Below are 15643 nucleotides of genomic sequence, written 5' to 3'. Positions count from 1 at the left end.
GCTTAGAATGCCAGTATTTTGTCTGAGGCTGAGCGCTAGCTGTGGTTAGCAAGTGCTTGGCAAGCTGAGGTTAGCAGCGCTAGCCAGCCGTAGGTAGCGCTAATAAATGCAGACTAATAGTGGTTGCATGAGGAATCAGCTATCAGCTAGCGGTTCGTCCCATGCAGCTTGTTTTAACACGGTAAACACGCAGACTACAGTCTAATATACTCACCTCTGAACAGTGAAAGAGCTAGTGATGTGCTTAGCGGCTAATCAGGGTTTATACAATCATGAAAAACCTGGAAAAGTCATAGAGTTTGAAAATAGCAATTTACAGACCTGGATTTGCTTTGAAAAAAAAATAAAAATACCCAAAAAGTTTTGAAAAAGTAATGGAAATTTGAAAAATTTGTTTCCATTAATTGACTGTTTAGGTAGTAAAAAAATATATTGTTTTGGTAAATTTGTCACATAGAATATATGTAAGTAAATATATGATGCTATATAGATATGCAGATATCTAGATTGTGTGTGTGGAAGTGAGGAAATAGTCCAGTAGGTGACAGAATAACTATGAGTAAGTGCAGGTAAGGAATGAGTTGAGTGGGAAGTGCAGGGGGCAGAATGCTGTATAATATGGAAAGTCTGATAGATGCAGTGTAAAGTAAAGTGCAGGCTGCAGAGTTTGTATGGGTGTCAGTGAGGTGGGTTGGGCCGAATACTGTTCTACTAGCTGTTCCACAACCTGGTCGCCTGGGGAAAGAAGCTGTCTCGGAACCGGCTGGTTCTGGTCTTCAAGCTTCTGAGCCTCCTTTCACTCGGCAGCTGTGAGAAAAGGGAGTGGTTTGGATGGGATGGGTACTTCATGATCCTTCTGGATTTCCTCGGGCATAGGTTGGTGTATAAATCCAAAAGGTTTGGGAGCTGAACCCCAGTGATGTACTGCGCTGTGCGCACAACCCTCTGCAGGGATTTCCTCTTCAGAGCAGTACAGTTTCCGTACCAGGTGGTGATGCTGCCAGTCAGAATGCTTTCCACACTGCAGGTGTAGAAAGTCCTGAGGATGCTGGGGTTAAGGCCAAACCTCCTCAGCCATCTGGGGAAGTACAGGCGTTGTTGTGCCTTCTTCACCAACCACGTCTGGTGACGTTCTGTCCACGTCAGATCCTCGCTGATGTGAACACCTAGAAACTTGAAGCTGCTGACCCTCTCCACTGCAGTCCCGTTGATGGAGATCGACGAGTGTGCTCTTTCCTGCTTCCTGAAGTCCACGATCAGCTCCTTGGTCTTGCTGACGTTTAGAGGGAGGTTTTTCTCCTGGCACCAGTTTTCCAGGATGTTAACCTCCTCTCTAGAGTTTCAGCTTTAACTATAACTGTAAATTCACACCGTGAGAGAGAAATGCTGATTTAATGCTGTCTGGCTTCATTCAGACACATACTGTATAAGGCAGAATATGCAGAAATGTTATTCAGCCCGTAAAATGTGACATTTCAAAGTGTTTTCAATTCATTTTAGGTAAGATATAGGCCTATTAAAAACAGTTTTTAATTGGATTTTTAGTTCTTTGTTTCATGCCATGTCTGTACTGATGTTGTAAAGATTGTATGGTCATTAAAAGGATTGCATGCAAATGGAAATGCAAGGCATGGAAAAGTCATGAAAAAGTAATGAAAATTTATTGGTTGAAAAGTGTATGAACCCTGGCTAATGCTAATGCCGCTGCTAATGCCTTAGCGCAGGAGAAAATTATCTGAACTCCCTAATAAAGCTGCACTTCAGTACAATCATTTTTTATTTCATTTGGGCTACTTCAGTATGTGGTTTTAAAATCCTATAAATATTTGATTCACGTCAATGCGACTCTGTCTGAACAGCCAAATCAGAATTCATGCATCTCTTGCATCAAGGAGAATGTGAAAAAGAGGAGAAGGACAAAATGAATATGAGTAGGAAGACTAAGAATAAGGAAGACAGCAGAGAGTGAGGGTTTCTCTGGTGGGATTTTAAGATAACAGAACACTCACAAATATTTTGAGTGATGTCTCTGTTCCAATAATATAACTGCTCTGTGTTTCTAATGAAACAGCTAAATGCTGCCACAAGATGCAGCTGCAGCATCAAAGGGAAAAAAGTTTAAAACCTACATTTTAAGAAACCAATGATGCAAACTGAAGCCATGTCTGTGGCTGAATAATAACATGCCATTTTCACAGCAAGCTCATTCTCTGTGATAAGCCCAGCTGTCAGACACTCCAGGTGCTAGCAGTTAGCTCTCGTAATTCTAGCAAAAGATGAAACCGAAACTTCAGGTGAAACTTTGCTAATTTATGCATGCTTGTCCGTTACACGGTGCAAACTGTTCAGACAGATGTAAGATATGGATCGTATTAAAAATATTGTCTAATATCAACATTGTGTTGAGCTGATTTAATTTACTTATTAATTTACTATTACCTGATGTGTGAATGAAGCCAACAGAACTTAGTTCCCACGCTGATTGGTAGATTGGCTATAACTAAGATTAACAATATTTTAGCTTAGCTATGGACTATATAGGAAAACTTTCTGTAACCAGAGCCAGCTGTTTTTAGTTTCCTTAGAAACAAGGGTTGACTTTTAACACTGAACAGCAGCAGACAGGCAGATCAGGTAACAGAAACAGTATTAAGGTCAGTAAATGCAGACAATAGACTATTCATGTCACTATATAATAAACCACACAAACAATACGTGCAGAACAATAAACAATACAAGCACAGCCCTCAGCAGAAAGGGTCGTTTTGTAGACGTATTGTTCAGTAGAATAAACGCAGTAAACTTAGCCTTTGGCAGAACATTACGCTGCGCAGACTGCCCCGAACAATAGAAAGTGTGTGAAGTGAAATGTCTCTTATATAAAGTAAGCAGGCGCTGCACATCCCTTCAAGTTCTTCCCAGGCTTTTCAGGTTTGTGGCGTATCAGGAGCTCAAGGTCCGGCCTGGTTTAAAATGCATGGTGGAGACCGGACATCTGCTAACAGAACTGATAGAGGGAGAAACAGCCGAATTGGCCTGTCAGTCTCAATCCTGCTCCACCAAGCAGACAGGCCTGGTCTATACATTTCCACAAGCCTAAATTGGCTATGCATTTCAAAAGACGATTATGCGTTTAACCCAGCCAACCTTGAAGCAAAGATCTGATCTCAGGGCTTCTTAATGTCACCAGAACGCAAACAGTGATTAAGTCCTTTTAGCAGAGATAGATGAGACAAAACACATGACTGTGATTCCTGCTCATGGATCAGTTTAACCTCTCCCAAAGGCCTACAATAAAGCTGTTATTAACAATTAATAATCAAGTAATCTTAATGATTAATTAAATAATATACACAATGCTCTAAAAATTAAAAGGAAGACATCAGATGTAAAAAGGAGGGGGGGGGGGGGTCATGGAGAATATCTTACCTGATACAGAGGGCTGAATTAAATCACCCACAAAATCAAAGTGAATAAATGATACAGCAGGCTAGTCCATTTAACGAGAATTCAATTGCAGCGACTCTAAATGCTAGTCAGTAATCAATAGCTAATTTTAATAAATCATATTTCACATGATAATTGTTTCAAGATATTAAAATGGATTATTGAGGACAGAACAAAAGTTCCCCTCTGTTGTCTCTGCCCGTGTCTGAGTAGCGGGCAGAATCAATAATGGAAAAGGAACATCTCACCTTTAAGAAGTGTGTGTTGTTGCGTGTGTGTATGTATGTGTGTGTGTGTGTTGTACAGTAAGGTTTGAGAACATGGCCAAAAATGGAATCCATTAGGCTTTGCCTTCATCTACCACCCCATCTGCCATTAGCTGTGTTCTTGTGCTCAGAAAAAAACTGCACCCTGTGATCGACCAAAACAGATGAAAAGTGAGCAGCAAAAAAACAGCCAAATGGATTTATTAAAAAATATATATATTTATTTTGTAATGGCCTTACTCTTGACGTGAGTGTGCGTACAATTGGGAGTAAAAAGTGACTGCATTTAGACAGGCAGTCAGATCTGATTTTCTGATGGGGTGATAATGATGCTCTTGTTGTTTTACTGTGTCTGTTAAATATACAATGCTGTTGCCAATTTACCTTTATTGCTTTTATCACTTATATTAGCCTTTTGTATAAAGACTATCTGATCTTAATAAACCTCTATAGGAAATATTTCATCACAAACGAACTGCATTTCTCTTTTTCATTATTAATAGCAATATTGATTAATTATATTAATAATATGACACTGCGATGGATTGGCGGCCTGTCCAGGGTGTATCCTGCCTTCCGCCCGATGCCTGCTGGGATAGGCTCCAGCCCCCCCCCCCCCCCCCCCCGCGACCCTTCACGGATAAAGCGGTTGACAATGAGATGAGATGAGATGAGAATAATATGACATTACAAAAGTGTGTTACAGCTCAGTTCTGTTACAGTGTTGGAGTTTTGGATTAGTAATGTTATGGATTAGTACTGTAACAGTGTGAATTGTGTTACTGCTTGATGTTGAAACAGTGTGGAGTGTGTTACAGGTCGGAGCTGTTTCAGTGTGGAGTGTGTTAGTTCTTTCAGTGTGCGTCCACCTGTACTTAAGCCCTGACGCATCCCATTCATTTCAATGGAGAGAGCTGCTGCATGCCGTGGTGCATGCTGGGTTGCGTTTTGTTAAGCGCAGCCCCGCCCTCCGGCAAGACAGTTGAGCAGATCTCAACTTTATTCGAATGAATCCAGCCGCCGCACTGCTTCCAGCCAATCAGCGAACAGCAGGCAGCCACGCCACACACTTACAAGCCTCACACACACAGAACAGGCGCCTTTTAAACACTGAAGAGAAGCTGAAAATGGCGGAATATGGATTTATAGAGCTATAGATTACAGTGAGGTTTACTAAAAATGTAAACTCTTAAACTTATGATTGACTACATCTGTTGCTAAATTTGAATTTAAAAACGCCACGGACACGCCCACAAGCCGCGAGCCGAGAGATCTGGCACGGCGACATGTGTTGAAGAAAAGTTCTAGTGGACGCGGAGTAACAGTAAGAAGTGTGTTACATTTCAGGGGTGTAACAGTGTTAAGTGTGTTACAGGTCAGTGTTGTAACAGTGTGGAACATGTTATGAATTAGTGTGTTACAGGTCAGTGCTGTATCAGTGTGGAGTGTGTTACAGGTCAGTGCTGTATCAGTGTGGAGTGGTATAATTCTTTGGTGGAGTAACAGTAAGAAGTGTGTTACACATCAGGAGTGGAACAGTTTAGAACATGTTTTGCCTTAATAATGTAATCGTGTGGTGTGTTGATGCTTTTCGGTGTAACAGCGTGAAGTGTTTTACCCCTCAGGGGTATAACACTGTGTTATGGTTTGTGTTATGTGTAGCATGTAGATTGTCGTAGGTCAGTGGTGTTCCTAAGATATTAAAACTGTATCAGTGATGTAATGTTGTAGAGTGTGTTGCAGGTCAGTTGTGTATCAGTGAAATGTGTTTTAACAGTGTTAAGCATGTTACATATCAGATGTATAACACTGTCATTAACATACAGACTAAGAAATTTAAAATAATTAATTACAGAAAAAAAAGTATATCACTCTTTCTCTCTTTTTCTCATTGCAGGTCTCATTCTTTCTCTTCATAGTCTTTGTGGTTTACACCATGCTGCCGTTCTCCATGCGGGACGCTGTCATCGCCAGTATCCTCACCTCTTCCTCACACACGCTGGTGCTCAGCATCTGCCTCTCCAACACCACAGAGCACACGGAGCCTCTCGTCTGGCAGGTAAATATGCTGTACGACACGAGACATTCCATCACAAGTTCAGGGAAATCTAATTTGGTGTTGTTCTTATATTGTAACTTAGTCTTTAGAATTTTGAATGCTAGCATGTATTATTATAGTATTGTAAAGGTACATTTTGTAGGAACTGAGAGCGAGCATGTAAAAATGGCAACAGCTGTCCAATTTCAAAACACCACTGAGAGTAGTCTGCTCCGCCCACCCCTTCCCAGTCACGAAACTACATCGGGTTGCCATATTCAGCAGGCTGAATCTGCACAATCTACACAAAGTTTAGAGTAGTAGGAGAGGCAGAGAACTTAGAGTACGAGCGAGAGAAGAAATACAGCAATTCTAAACTCTTCTATCACCCGTATTTAACGTAATATTGGCTGTATTTTACACGAGGGAGCGCCGCGGCCGGCTGTGCCCCGCGCGAGTGAGCGCCGCGGTCGGCGGGGCTATGCCCCGCATGAGAAACAGCTCTAGTCCCTAGTAAGCACATGTAGTGGTGGTGATAAAGTACCTGACTAAATTAGCTAGCCAGTTAGCTTACCTGTTCAGGAGAAAAGTAGCAGCTCTGGGTTGGTCTTGTAGTCTATTTGAGCTCTAAGTCTCCAACTTTTAAACTCACTGCCAATATTCACTCTTGTTATATTCCTTCTTTGGTCACTGAGCTTTTTTGAGACATGCTGAGGCTTTTTAAGCTGTGTAGCTGCTGAGGTTTAACTGAAGCAGTTCTGCTAGCTAAGCTTCTTTGCTAAGCACAGATCGCTGTAGTGTAGTGTTACGTGCTGGCAACCTCGGTGGGCGGAGTTAGTGTTGGGGAACGAGCAGCAGGTGGAGTCAGAGGACAAAACTGACACAAACTCCGGGACGGCCTGCACATTTAAAATAGGAACGTACTGCTGAAGCCCTTCTGATAAGAGCTGCCAGTGCTTTCACTAAACATGTTTCCTTAATATCTGATGATACATCCTGATCATTTTATCATTTACTTCTGTTTTATTTATTAAATTAGTTACATAGTGGTCCTTTAAAGCAAGTAACATTACGGTACATTCTGAATGATACAGGATGACACAACTCAATAAACAAATGTAAAATAAATAAATAAAAATCTATAGCAGCTATATCTACTACATCCACATTAAGCAAACCAGGCACTGCTGAATGTTTGTATGAAGGCTATCCTTTGTATTAGTTAATGGTTTTTGTGGAAAGAATTCTTTGAGTTAACCATTTTTTTTATTTTATTTTAGCTTTTTGGATTGCTAAAAATATACCTGCTTTTAGCATTTTAATGCGAAGTAACAAAGTTAACATGCTCACTTCTGAAAAAATTAAAGCCTCAGTTTCTGATTCATTAATTAGTCATTTAATTTTACATGTATAATTCTAATTAATTCATTGTATTAAATTACCTCCTAAACAGAGGACGAGTGGTCCAGCAGTCCACTGTGAGTGGTTCGAATCCCAGTCATGCAGCTTGCCAAAATGTGAAATAAAATTACAATTCCAATAACATATAAAATCAGCCCATAAAATTGTTGTATTTAGGTTCTTTACTTGTTGATATGAAAAATTTATTTTTTATAGCGTCATTCTTATTTATAATGTAATTACATTAAAAATCTTATTTTGCTTATTTTTCTTGTACCAAAGCTGAGGTTTATAAGTTTTTCATTTAGCAGTTTAGCCTGTTTTGCTATCATATCATTTTAACAGGCATTGTCTGATACCAGGCCCTGTAGTTTAAACTCAACTTAAAGTTCTGTCCAAAGAATTTTACATAGGTATCTGTGATATTTGTGGATTATCTCTGAATTACACTAGTATATTTGTCAGGTTGTACTTTAGTGGTCCACTTTATGTATGTATGTGTGTGTGTTGTGAATGCAACTGTCCCTTTGCTGTTATTTTAATAGCTAGGACAACAAAACAGGCAGCTGGTATCTTCATATGGCGCTTGTACCCTAGAAAGTTGTAAATAGGACGCAGCTTGTCCTACAAAACTTGTTCGGAGCTGTGAAGGCCTGCCTCTCTGTTTGCTGCAGTGCCATGTCCTAGCTGCTGTGGTATTTTGTACGGTGGGCGTGTTTCACAGTCTGCTGAGGGTCTGCCAGAGGGACCTGCAGGCCAGACGGCTTCCCCTGTTTAATGACACACTTCATCCAGCCAAGAGCTGAGCTTTGGCAAAGCTAAACCTTAAAGGATCCCACACTCAATCCTTGCCACTGGTCCACGCCAGTCTGGCAGTAATCTCCGAGGACAGACTGCTCTGTTCTTCTGCAGAGTGACCCAATAAACCTAGCTGCACTAATAGCTTTTAGACATCCTGATAATGCTTCCTGTAAACTTTAAATATACAAATGTACGGATGTTACTCCAACCGTTCATGCATACCTTGGTTTAGTGTCGGCAGCAGATTACTAGAATAGACCATTCTCACACTTTCGTGTTTGTTAATGTGAAAGTGTAAATAGTAGCATTAAATGGCTTCCAGTCGTGTTATAAACACTGACTGAGGTTACTGCCAGTTCCTAAGTACACCAATAATTCAACCAGACACATTTACCACACTTTCCACTCCATCAAATTTAAAACTCTTCAACTCCAGCGGAAAAGCTCTGCATATCATGTGAGCAGGGTTTTTAACAAGGCAACCAATAAAACGAGAGTTAGACTCAACCACAGTAAACGAGGGGTTGAACGGGGGACAGAATTACTTATATGTGAGATTGAAAATTCTAACCCCAGACATCTAAACTATAGTGGAAATTGACACTCTCTAGAGCAATATTTATTGAGCTACAAATACAAACGTATTGTGTAGTCAATCTCTGTTACATGTAAAATGCAACATATAAGACCTGAAAAGGCATGAAGTGTTAGTCCTGTCACTGTCTGTCTGCCTGCCACAGACTCTAATTCTCCAGAAAAACACTAAATTTCCCTTGATGTACCTGCGCTCAACCCTCCGGACATGCCGGATCACGTGATGCCTCAACAGTCCGGTTTGCCGTGCTATTGATTGCTCAAACCTGGACTTATCTGTATATATAGCTCATGTTCGCACTCACTCCTTTGCACGTCATTGAACCTATTTTACATAGCTCTTCTACCTCGTGTTTCTTTTGTGTTTTGACCTTTTGTTTCCAAGCCTTATTGCTCTTTGACCGCTCTTTTGCTTAGCCCTTTGTTTGTTAGCTTTTTTGGTATTTAATTATATATGTATTTTGACCATCCTTTTGCCTTGCCCTTTTTACTTAGTTTTGATGTCCTCAGTGCCTGCGCACTCTGGTTCTGACTTTGCAGAATTTTTCCTCTGGGATCAATAAAGTAACATTCAATCTGTCTGTCTGTCTGTCTGTCTGTCTGTCTATCTATCTGTCATGTAATTTCTTTAAGGCATGCTCTTAAGATGGCAGCAGTGTATGGATGAGCATTGTCTTTTTGGAATAGTGCACTAGATTGTACTTTCAGAAAAGGTAGAACCACTGGTTGCAGGGCCTTATTAACATATTACTGGGCTGTCACATGTTTGTACTCAAGACCAGAGGTGATCTGGCATCACACAGGAAGATGTGCACCCCGCACCATGTGACCTGGCCTTCTGCATGCTGATCAACGTTCCACTACACACAGATGTGTTGGTCATCTGTTTCTTTATTCTGTCTATTCAGAGATGTGTTGCAGTGTTGGAATGGTCTTCTCCTTCTCTATGATGAGCTCCACCATGGGAAGGTTTTGAACGTTTGCTTGACCAGTGTTAGCAAACTAGACTTTCATCCATGTTAAGCATCTTCCAGCTCCATCTATTGGCTGTGCTAATCCCCAACAAATTTTCTATATGTATGAAACAGTAATTGCTATGTTAAAGAGTGCAGGCAAAGGTTCCGTAATTCTACATTGCAGAGTCGAAAATGATCACATGGTGACTGTGACAAAGGTCTACTCTATCTGTATTGGCTGCTTTTAAAAATGTATCAGCATTTGACAGATGTTTAGATTTATCAAATGATTATTTAATTTGATTTAAATGACCACCAGATGAGCAGAATGCTTCAGTTTTGCTCCACCTACTTCCATTTCTCTGTAGTTCCGATTGCAAGATATAAGGTTTATATTTATGTATTTTTTTTAAAACTCAACTACATCTAGTCAGTGTGGCACTTATCTAACCAGCCAATCGTGTGCCAGCAGTGGAGAAGATAAAATCATGCACATACAGTTCAGCAGCTACAGATAATATTCATATTAACTAACAGAATGGGAGGAAATGGTATCACAGTGATTCTGAGCATGGCATTATTATTGGTGCCAGTCCAATAGAACACCTTTGGGAAGTGGTAGTTCTGGCGATTGGCAGCATGAATGTGCTGTCCTGAAAAAGTCTGCAGAAATTGTGTACAGCCGTGCCAACATGAAGCAGAATCTGAAAAGAAAGATATCTACATTTTGTGGATTCTGTGCAGTGAAGATTTGAGAATGTTTTAAAAGCAAAATGAGGACCTTTTAATACCTATTAGTATAGTCTTACTAATACTGTAAATTGATAGATGAGTATATATTGGAATGACAAGACTTGCTGTTCATTGATTGTAATGATCACAGACTCTGTGTCTTGAATATTCAGGTTTTCAGCAGAGAGACAGAAAGGAAGTAGATGAGTAAATCTCAGCTATGAACTGGGATTGTTGTGGTCATATTTCATAGATCTGCACAAGCTGCACAAACTAATGTGATACATCAGGAGTATTGTGTTTTGTTTTGAGCACAATAACACAAAATGTGGGCTAAAGTATAAAAAGGATAAACTGTCTATTTTAAAAGACTAAACCTTGGCTAACATTGAATTATATCAATATTATATGAAGCAATTGAGATAAGAATATCAACATTGTCAAGCAAAAATGACTACAACTATATAAGTTATATGGGTACCACTTTAAAATAAGACCACCCTTATAAGGGGTTTATAAATGGTTTACAATTAGTTTATTAATGGTTACTAATTAGGTTGTAAATGCCTTAAAAATTTTAAATCATTAATAATCAGTTATAACACATACGTAGTAAGGGTAACAATGACCTGTTGTTTGCCAAATAGTGAACCCACAGCCATCTATATTGTTGCCCTTTCTATGTTTGTGTTGTTACTGATTATTAAGGCATTAAGGCATTTACAACCTAATTAGTAACCATTAATAAACTAATTGTAAACCATTTATAAACCCTTTATAAAAGTAGTCTTATTTTAAAGTGGTACCGTTATATGAAATTCCAGAAACTGATGTGTGGTGTCTTTCTCTCTCATCATGGCCCACTTTCTGAGCTAGAACAGTAGCTTACAGCTGTAATTATGGCTCAGAGTTCATAAGCATGTTTAGTTTCTAACTATTATGCTATGTTGTTGCAGTATGTCATGTTTGGCTACTGTAACTAATAACCATTTTGAACTGGTGTTTCCACAATGTTAGCATATGTGTTTTCATCCACTGAATGCTTGTATGTGCTGTAAGCGTCCGATAAGCCTAATAAAATAGCATCTTCCAAATTAAACCACGGTGAAGATTTTCTCTCGCATGCCACAAGTATCTAAGTATCTAAGTTTCTGATATATTTCACTTTTTGGCATTCATTTATTTAGTAGTTTCTTTACATTGTATCAAAATGTTAATCTGGAATATAATCTGGAATATAATTTTGTTACACTAACTTTCATTAAAAATTAAGAAGTGTGTTTCCTTTCTTCAGTAAAATTATCGTTTTGGAGATATGAGGTTTTGGCATGACAGCGATGATAAGCACATTTCTCCCACACGTGTCTCATTACATCACCATTCAGCAAGTTACATACCGTACCTGATTACTGATTACTGTGTTGGCATATTTGACTCTTATATTAGCTAGATGGTCAATTTGACTTTCCTGGCTTTCATAACCCATCTGCTTTTCTGATGTTTTATGCTGTCAACTTTGGAAAAAAAAGAGTATTGTGTAATTGGCTTTTTTGTTGCATTTAAGTAGTTTTTATCCTTCTTTTGTATATTTTTTGTATCTTTTCCTCAAGTGTTTTCTGCTGCTTGCCAGGCTGTCACTCTAAATAGAAATCTGTTCATAATGAGAGAAGTTTTTTGTTTGTTTTTTTCCACAAGCACAATGCAGAAACTGTCTAGTATATGCTTTAACATAACACATTCTTTTGATAATTTTTTATTTAGCATTTAATTGAACATGCAAGTCATTAAAAACAAGGTCTTATATACAATGACAGCCTGGCAAGTAGCAGACGCCACTAAAAGCTTATGGAACTATAATAAGAGGGGCAGGCAATGTTAAAAACAAAAATAACAAACACTTTAAAAAAAAACAACCATTAATGGATACCAGGTACATAATTAAAAAAAAATATATTGATTCATGCACAATAATAGAAATTTAGAGAAAGCATTCCAGATTTCAAGATGTTTTTGAAGTTTTTGCAGTTTTGTAACTATTAGCATTATTTATGTTTCTGAGTGGTACAATTTTTTTTTTTTTTCTATTTTCTCACCAATTTTGCTCAGCCAATTACCCAACCCACCTATTAGGACTCTCCCTATCACTAGTGATGCCCGAACACCAGGAGGGTGAAGACTAGCTCACACCTCCTCTGATGCATGTAAAATCATCCACTGCCTCTTTTCGAGCTGCTGCTGATGTAGCATCGCTGAGTAGCATCACAGCGCATTCAGAGGAAAGCTCAGCGACTCGATTACGATACATCAGCTCACAGATGCCCTGAGCTGATCGACATCACCCTTTAGTGATGTGGGGAGAGAGCGCCATCTACCCAGGGAGGGAGGGAGCAGGGCCAGTGGTGCTATTATTTAAATATGTTCATAGACAGTAATGTAGGCTTAGGGAAACTGTAGGCATGGAACCGCATGCAACACCTGTAGAAGTTGTGAGGTGTTATTTTGTGAATGAGGTTGAATGATGTTCAACGAGGCCTGATAGTGGGTGCCAGGTGGATGGGACATTCCATTTCCATTTCCATTACAAGTTGTGACCAACAGTGTTACGAGAGAAAATATACCACAGAAGGTATTATCATCCACAGTGGACAGTGCAGTGGGTGGTAATGATCATAATTTAGTGTTTTCTTGCATGTGGCATGGGACACAATAGTCATTTTTGTCCTATGCCATCTGATATGTCTGTGTAATATCTGTCAAGCAAAATCCAAATCCAAAATCTTCCAAACGGTAACTTTATTAGAGAAGAGCAAGAACAACTTCTAATATTTTAATAGAAGTAAAAGTAAAAGTAATATTTTAGGTCCATGTGGAGCATTTCTATTGGACCATTAATCTTAAACTTTTACACAGAGTAAAGAATGACTACCAAATTCACAATTTGTTAAAAAGTAAAGCATGGAAAAAAAAGGGGACATCATGGGGGCTATAGCATCACAGCAGTGAATAGTTAAAGAGTATGTATACTGGATTTCATATTCTCCCTTGACATTAAAGTTCTATGCCTATATATTTTCAAAACTTTCACTTTACTCTCAGCACAAATAGTCCAGATCTGAACATTAAAGGGAACATATTATGCAAAACTCACTTTTTGCATGCTTTTGCATTTCCCGACTGCCCCTATAAACACTCCAAGCTCGAAAAAAAAAAAGTTTGAAGTCAGGAATCATATCCGTCACTGGGCTGTTTGGATGGCTCTCTTATTGTGATGTCTCAATAGAGAAACCTGCATAGAACCACCCTGGTAAGACCACTCACCGATCATAATTTTGTTTGTTCTCTGATAAAGACCCTCATACAGTACACTGCAGACTTTGTCTGAGGGAGGGATCTGTACCTACTGTCTGAGGCAAGTCACCAGATGAGGGACATGTAAGTACTTTTAAATGATGAGTTTTGTGCTTCTCTTGCAGTTAAGCATGAACTAGCTTGTTTATGTTTTGCCGTTTAGCACAAGCTAACAGTAATGTGACCAGTGTATAGATGATGTGGTCAGCAACAGCTAATTTGAATAAAAGTGGCAGAGCCCTTAAATGGCTCATCCTGAAAAGGACTGAAACTGGTGAGATATCTTCATGTGAGAGTGATTTGTGCGAAGAACTTTATGAAAGTGTCTTGTCTAGCCAAGTAGTTTATTCCCTTCTTTTAGAAATTGATTGTTTCAGCCCAGACTGCTTACTAAATAAGACCCAATTTACAACAGCCAGTCTTTAAGGCATACTAACAAAAAAAAGATACATAAAACCACACAAATGATCTAAGTTAAATGCAAAAAAAAAGCAGTTATCACATGCTGTCAATGTAAAAGCCCTCTTTCTGAACCCATTAAATTGTCCCATTTAGAGAGGAAATCTAATAAATTGTTTTTAATTTATTGATTTAACCTGAAGTTAGTACAATAGGTAGTGACAGTGGTTGCCATGGCAGTGCTATGGTAACATTAAGGGCTCGGATGCTGTCGAAAAGCCATGCAATTTCTTTAACAGAGCCCTCAAAGAGAGACCTGCTGGTTCCCCATTAGGCTCAAGCAGCGTGTTGTTTTCTACATTTAGAGAGTTGTTCATGTTTTCCTTTATTATGAAGGCTTTATCTCCAGAACTGACACTGGAATGTCTGAGTAAATTCTTCTAGATAATCATAGCACTCCTACTATTGTCTGTTTAGTGTGAGAAGTGGCATATATATTGTATATTCTCAGTGTCAGACATTAAACTGGTCCTTAAGGCCCCTATTTTTCAGACTTCAGGCTTTTTGTCCCACTCAAAAAATGAGCCATTCTCTGATTAGCAGGACTCTTGAACGGCATCTGAAGATCATATTGTTCTCCTAACTCCAGGACTGCATTTGAATAGCTGTTCTATATGCATTCTTTGATTTTGCCTGATCTGTAGCATTGAAAAAATGGTAAAGCTGACTAGCTTTTGGATCCAGGTCAGGCAAAAATCAAGGAACAGATAAAGAAAGGGACGTTTTAGTGGAAGTTTCAGTCTGCTGTCCAACAAGATTCATTGTTAAGATGATAACCTTAGTCATAGTAATTGCTGTTTTAGCAAACCTGGTGTAAGTTTGATGATTAAAATAATGAATTATGGAAAGCATGGTGAAATTATAGGTTGTGCAGGAGCTGGTGACAATGGATTTAATCATCACTGTGTTTGCTTCTGTCGGTGTGTTCTCCTTGTGTCTGTTTGAGTTTCCTTCATGTACTTTGAGGTTCTGTCCACCTCCAAAAATATGTATTGTAGGTGACCTGATACAATGATGTACACTGATACAACTGCACCTAGTTGTGAGTGTATAAATTGTGTATAAAAAGGATGTGTGTGGCGTCCGTTATGCCAGGTTCACACTAAACAATTTTAGCCCAGTTTTTCAGTCGCCAACAGTTTTTTGATTGCTGACAAATCGAGGATCGGATGCTCGATCATTCTTGTAGTGCGAACTAATGAAGGACGCTCACCAAGCCGTGGGCAACTGATCTCCGACCAGGCAGAGATGCCCTGCAAATATTTGGCGTGCTAGATATCTGACCCAGTCGAAGACAGTAAATCACTAAAGGGAGCATTCATAGAGTCATCTATGAATGGGAGTAAATGGAGCTAAAAGCTAAAAATTTGAATTAAAAGTAGTGACTAACTACTATTCTAAGTATTCCTTTAATTTTAGAAAGTAGAATAATGAATTTGTCTTAAAAAAGGAAAGAAAGCGTGCCTGATTGGTTGGTGAGCTAGACTTAAAGCACTGAGTTTAAACGACCTTAAAAAATGATGTCTTTGGTGCGAAAACATTTTATATAGTTCTGTGTTGAGGACATAAGTACATATTTCAGTATAAAAATGATCAGACAT

The 15643-nt window shown here is 39.0% G+C and overlaps 1 protein-coding gene across 1 annotated transcript in view; it reads left to right on the top strand.

The window, feature by feature from the left end:
- adcy2b (adenylate cyclase 2b (brain)) overlaps positions 1-15643 on the top strand; it is a 144859-nt gene that overhangs the window by 58090 nt on the left and 71126 nt on the right. Inside the window, exon 4 of the mRNA XM_007231726.4 lies at positions 5611-5772. Within this exon, the coding sequence (XP_007231788.4) occupies positions 5611-5772 (162 nt within the window). The remainder of the gene's footprint in view (positions 1-5610; positions 5773-15643) is intronic.

Source organism: Astyanax mexicanus, chromosome 3 (assembly GCF_023375975.1).
Source record: "Astyanax mexicanus isolate ESR-SI-001 chromosome 3, AstMex3_surface, whole genome shotgun sequence".
Classification (NCBI taxonomy): Eukaryota; Metazoa; Chordata; class Actinopteri; order Characiformes; family Acestrorhamphidae; genus Astyanax; species Astyanax mexicanus.
Note: the sequence above shows the minus strand (reverse complement) of the source record. Positions and strands in the feature narration are given on the sequence as shown.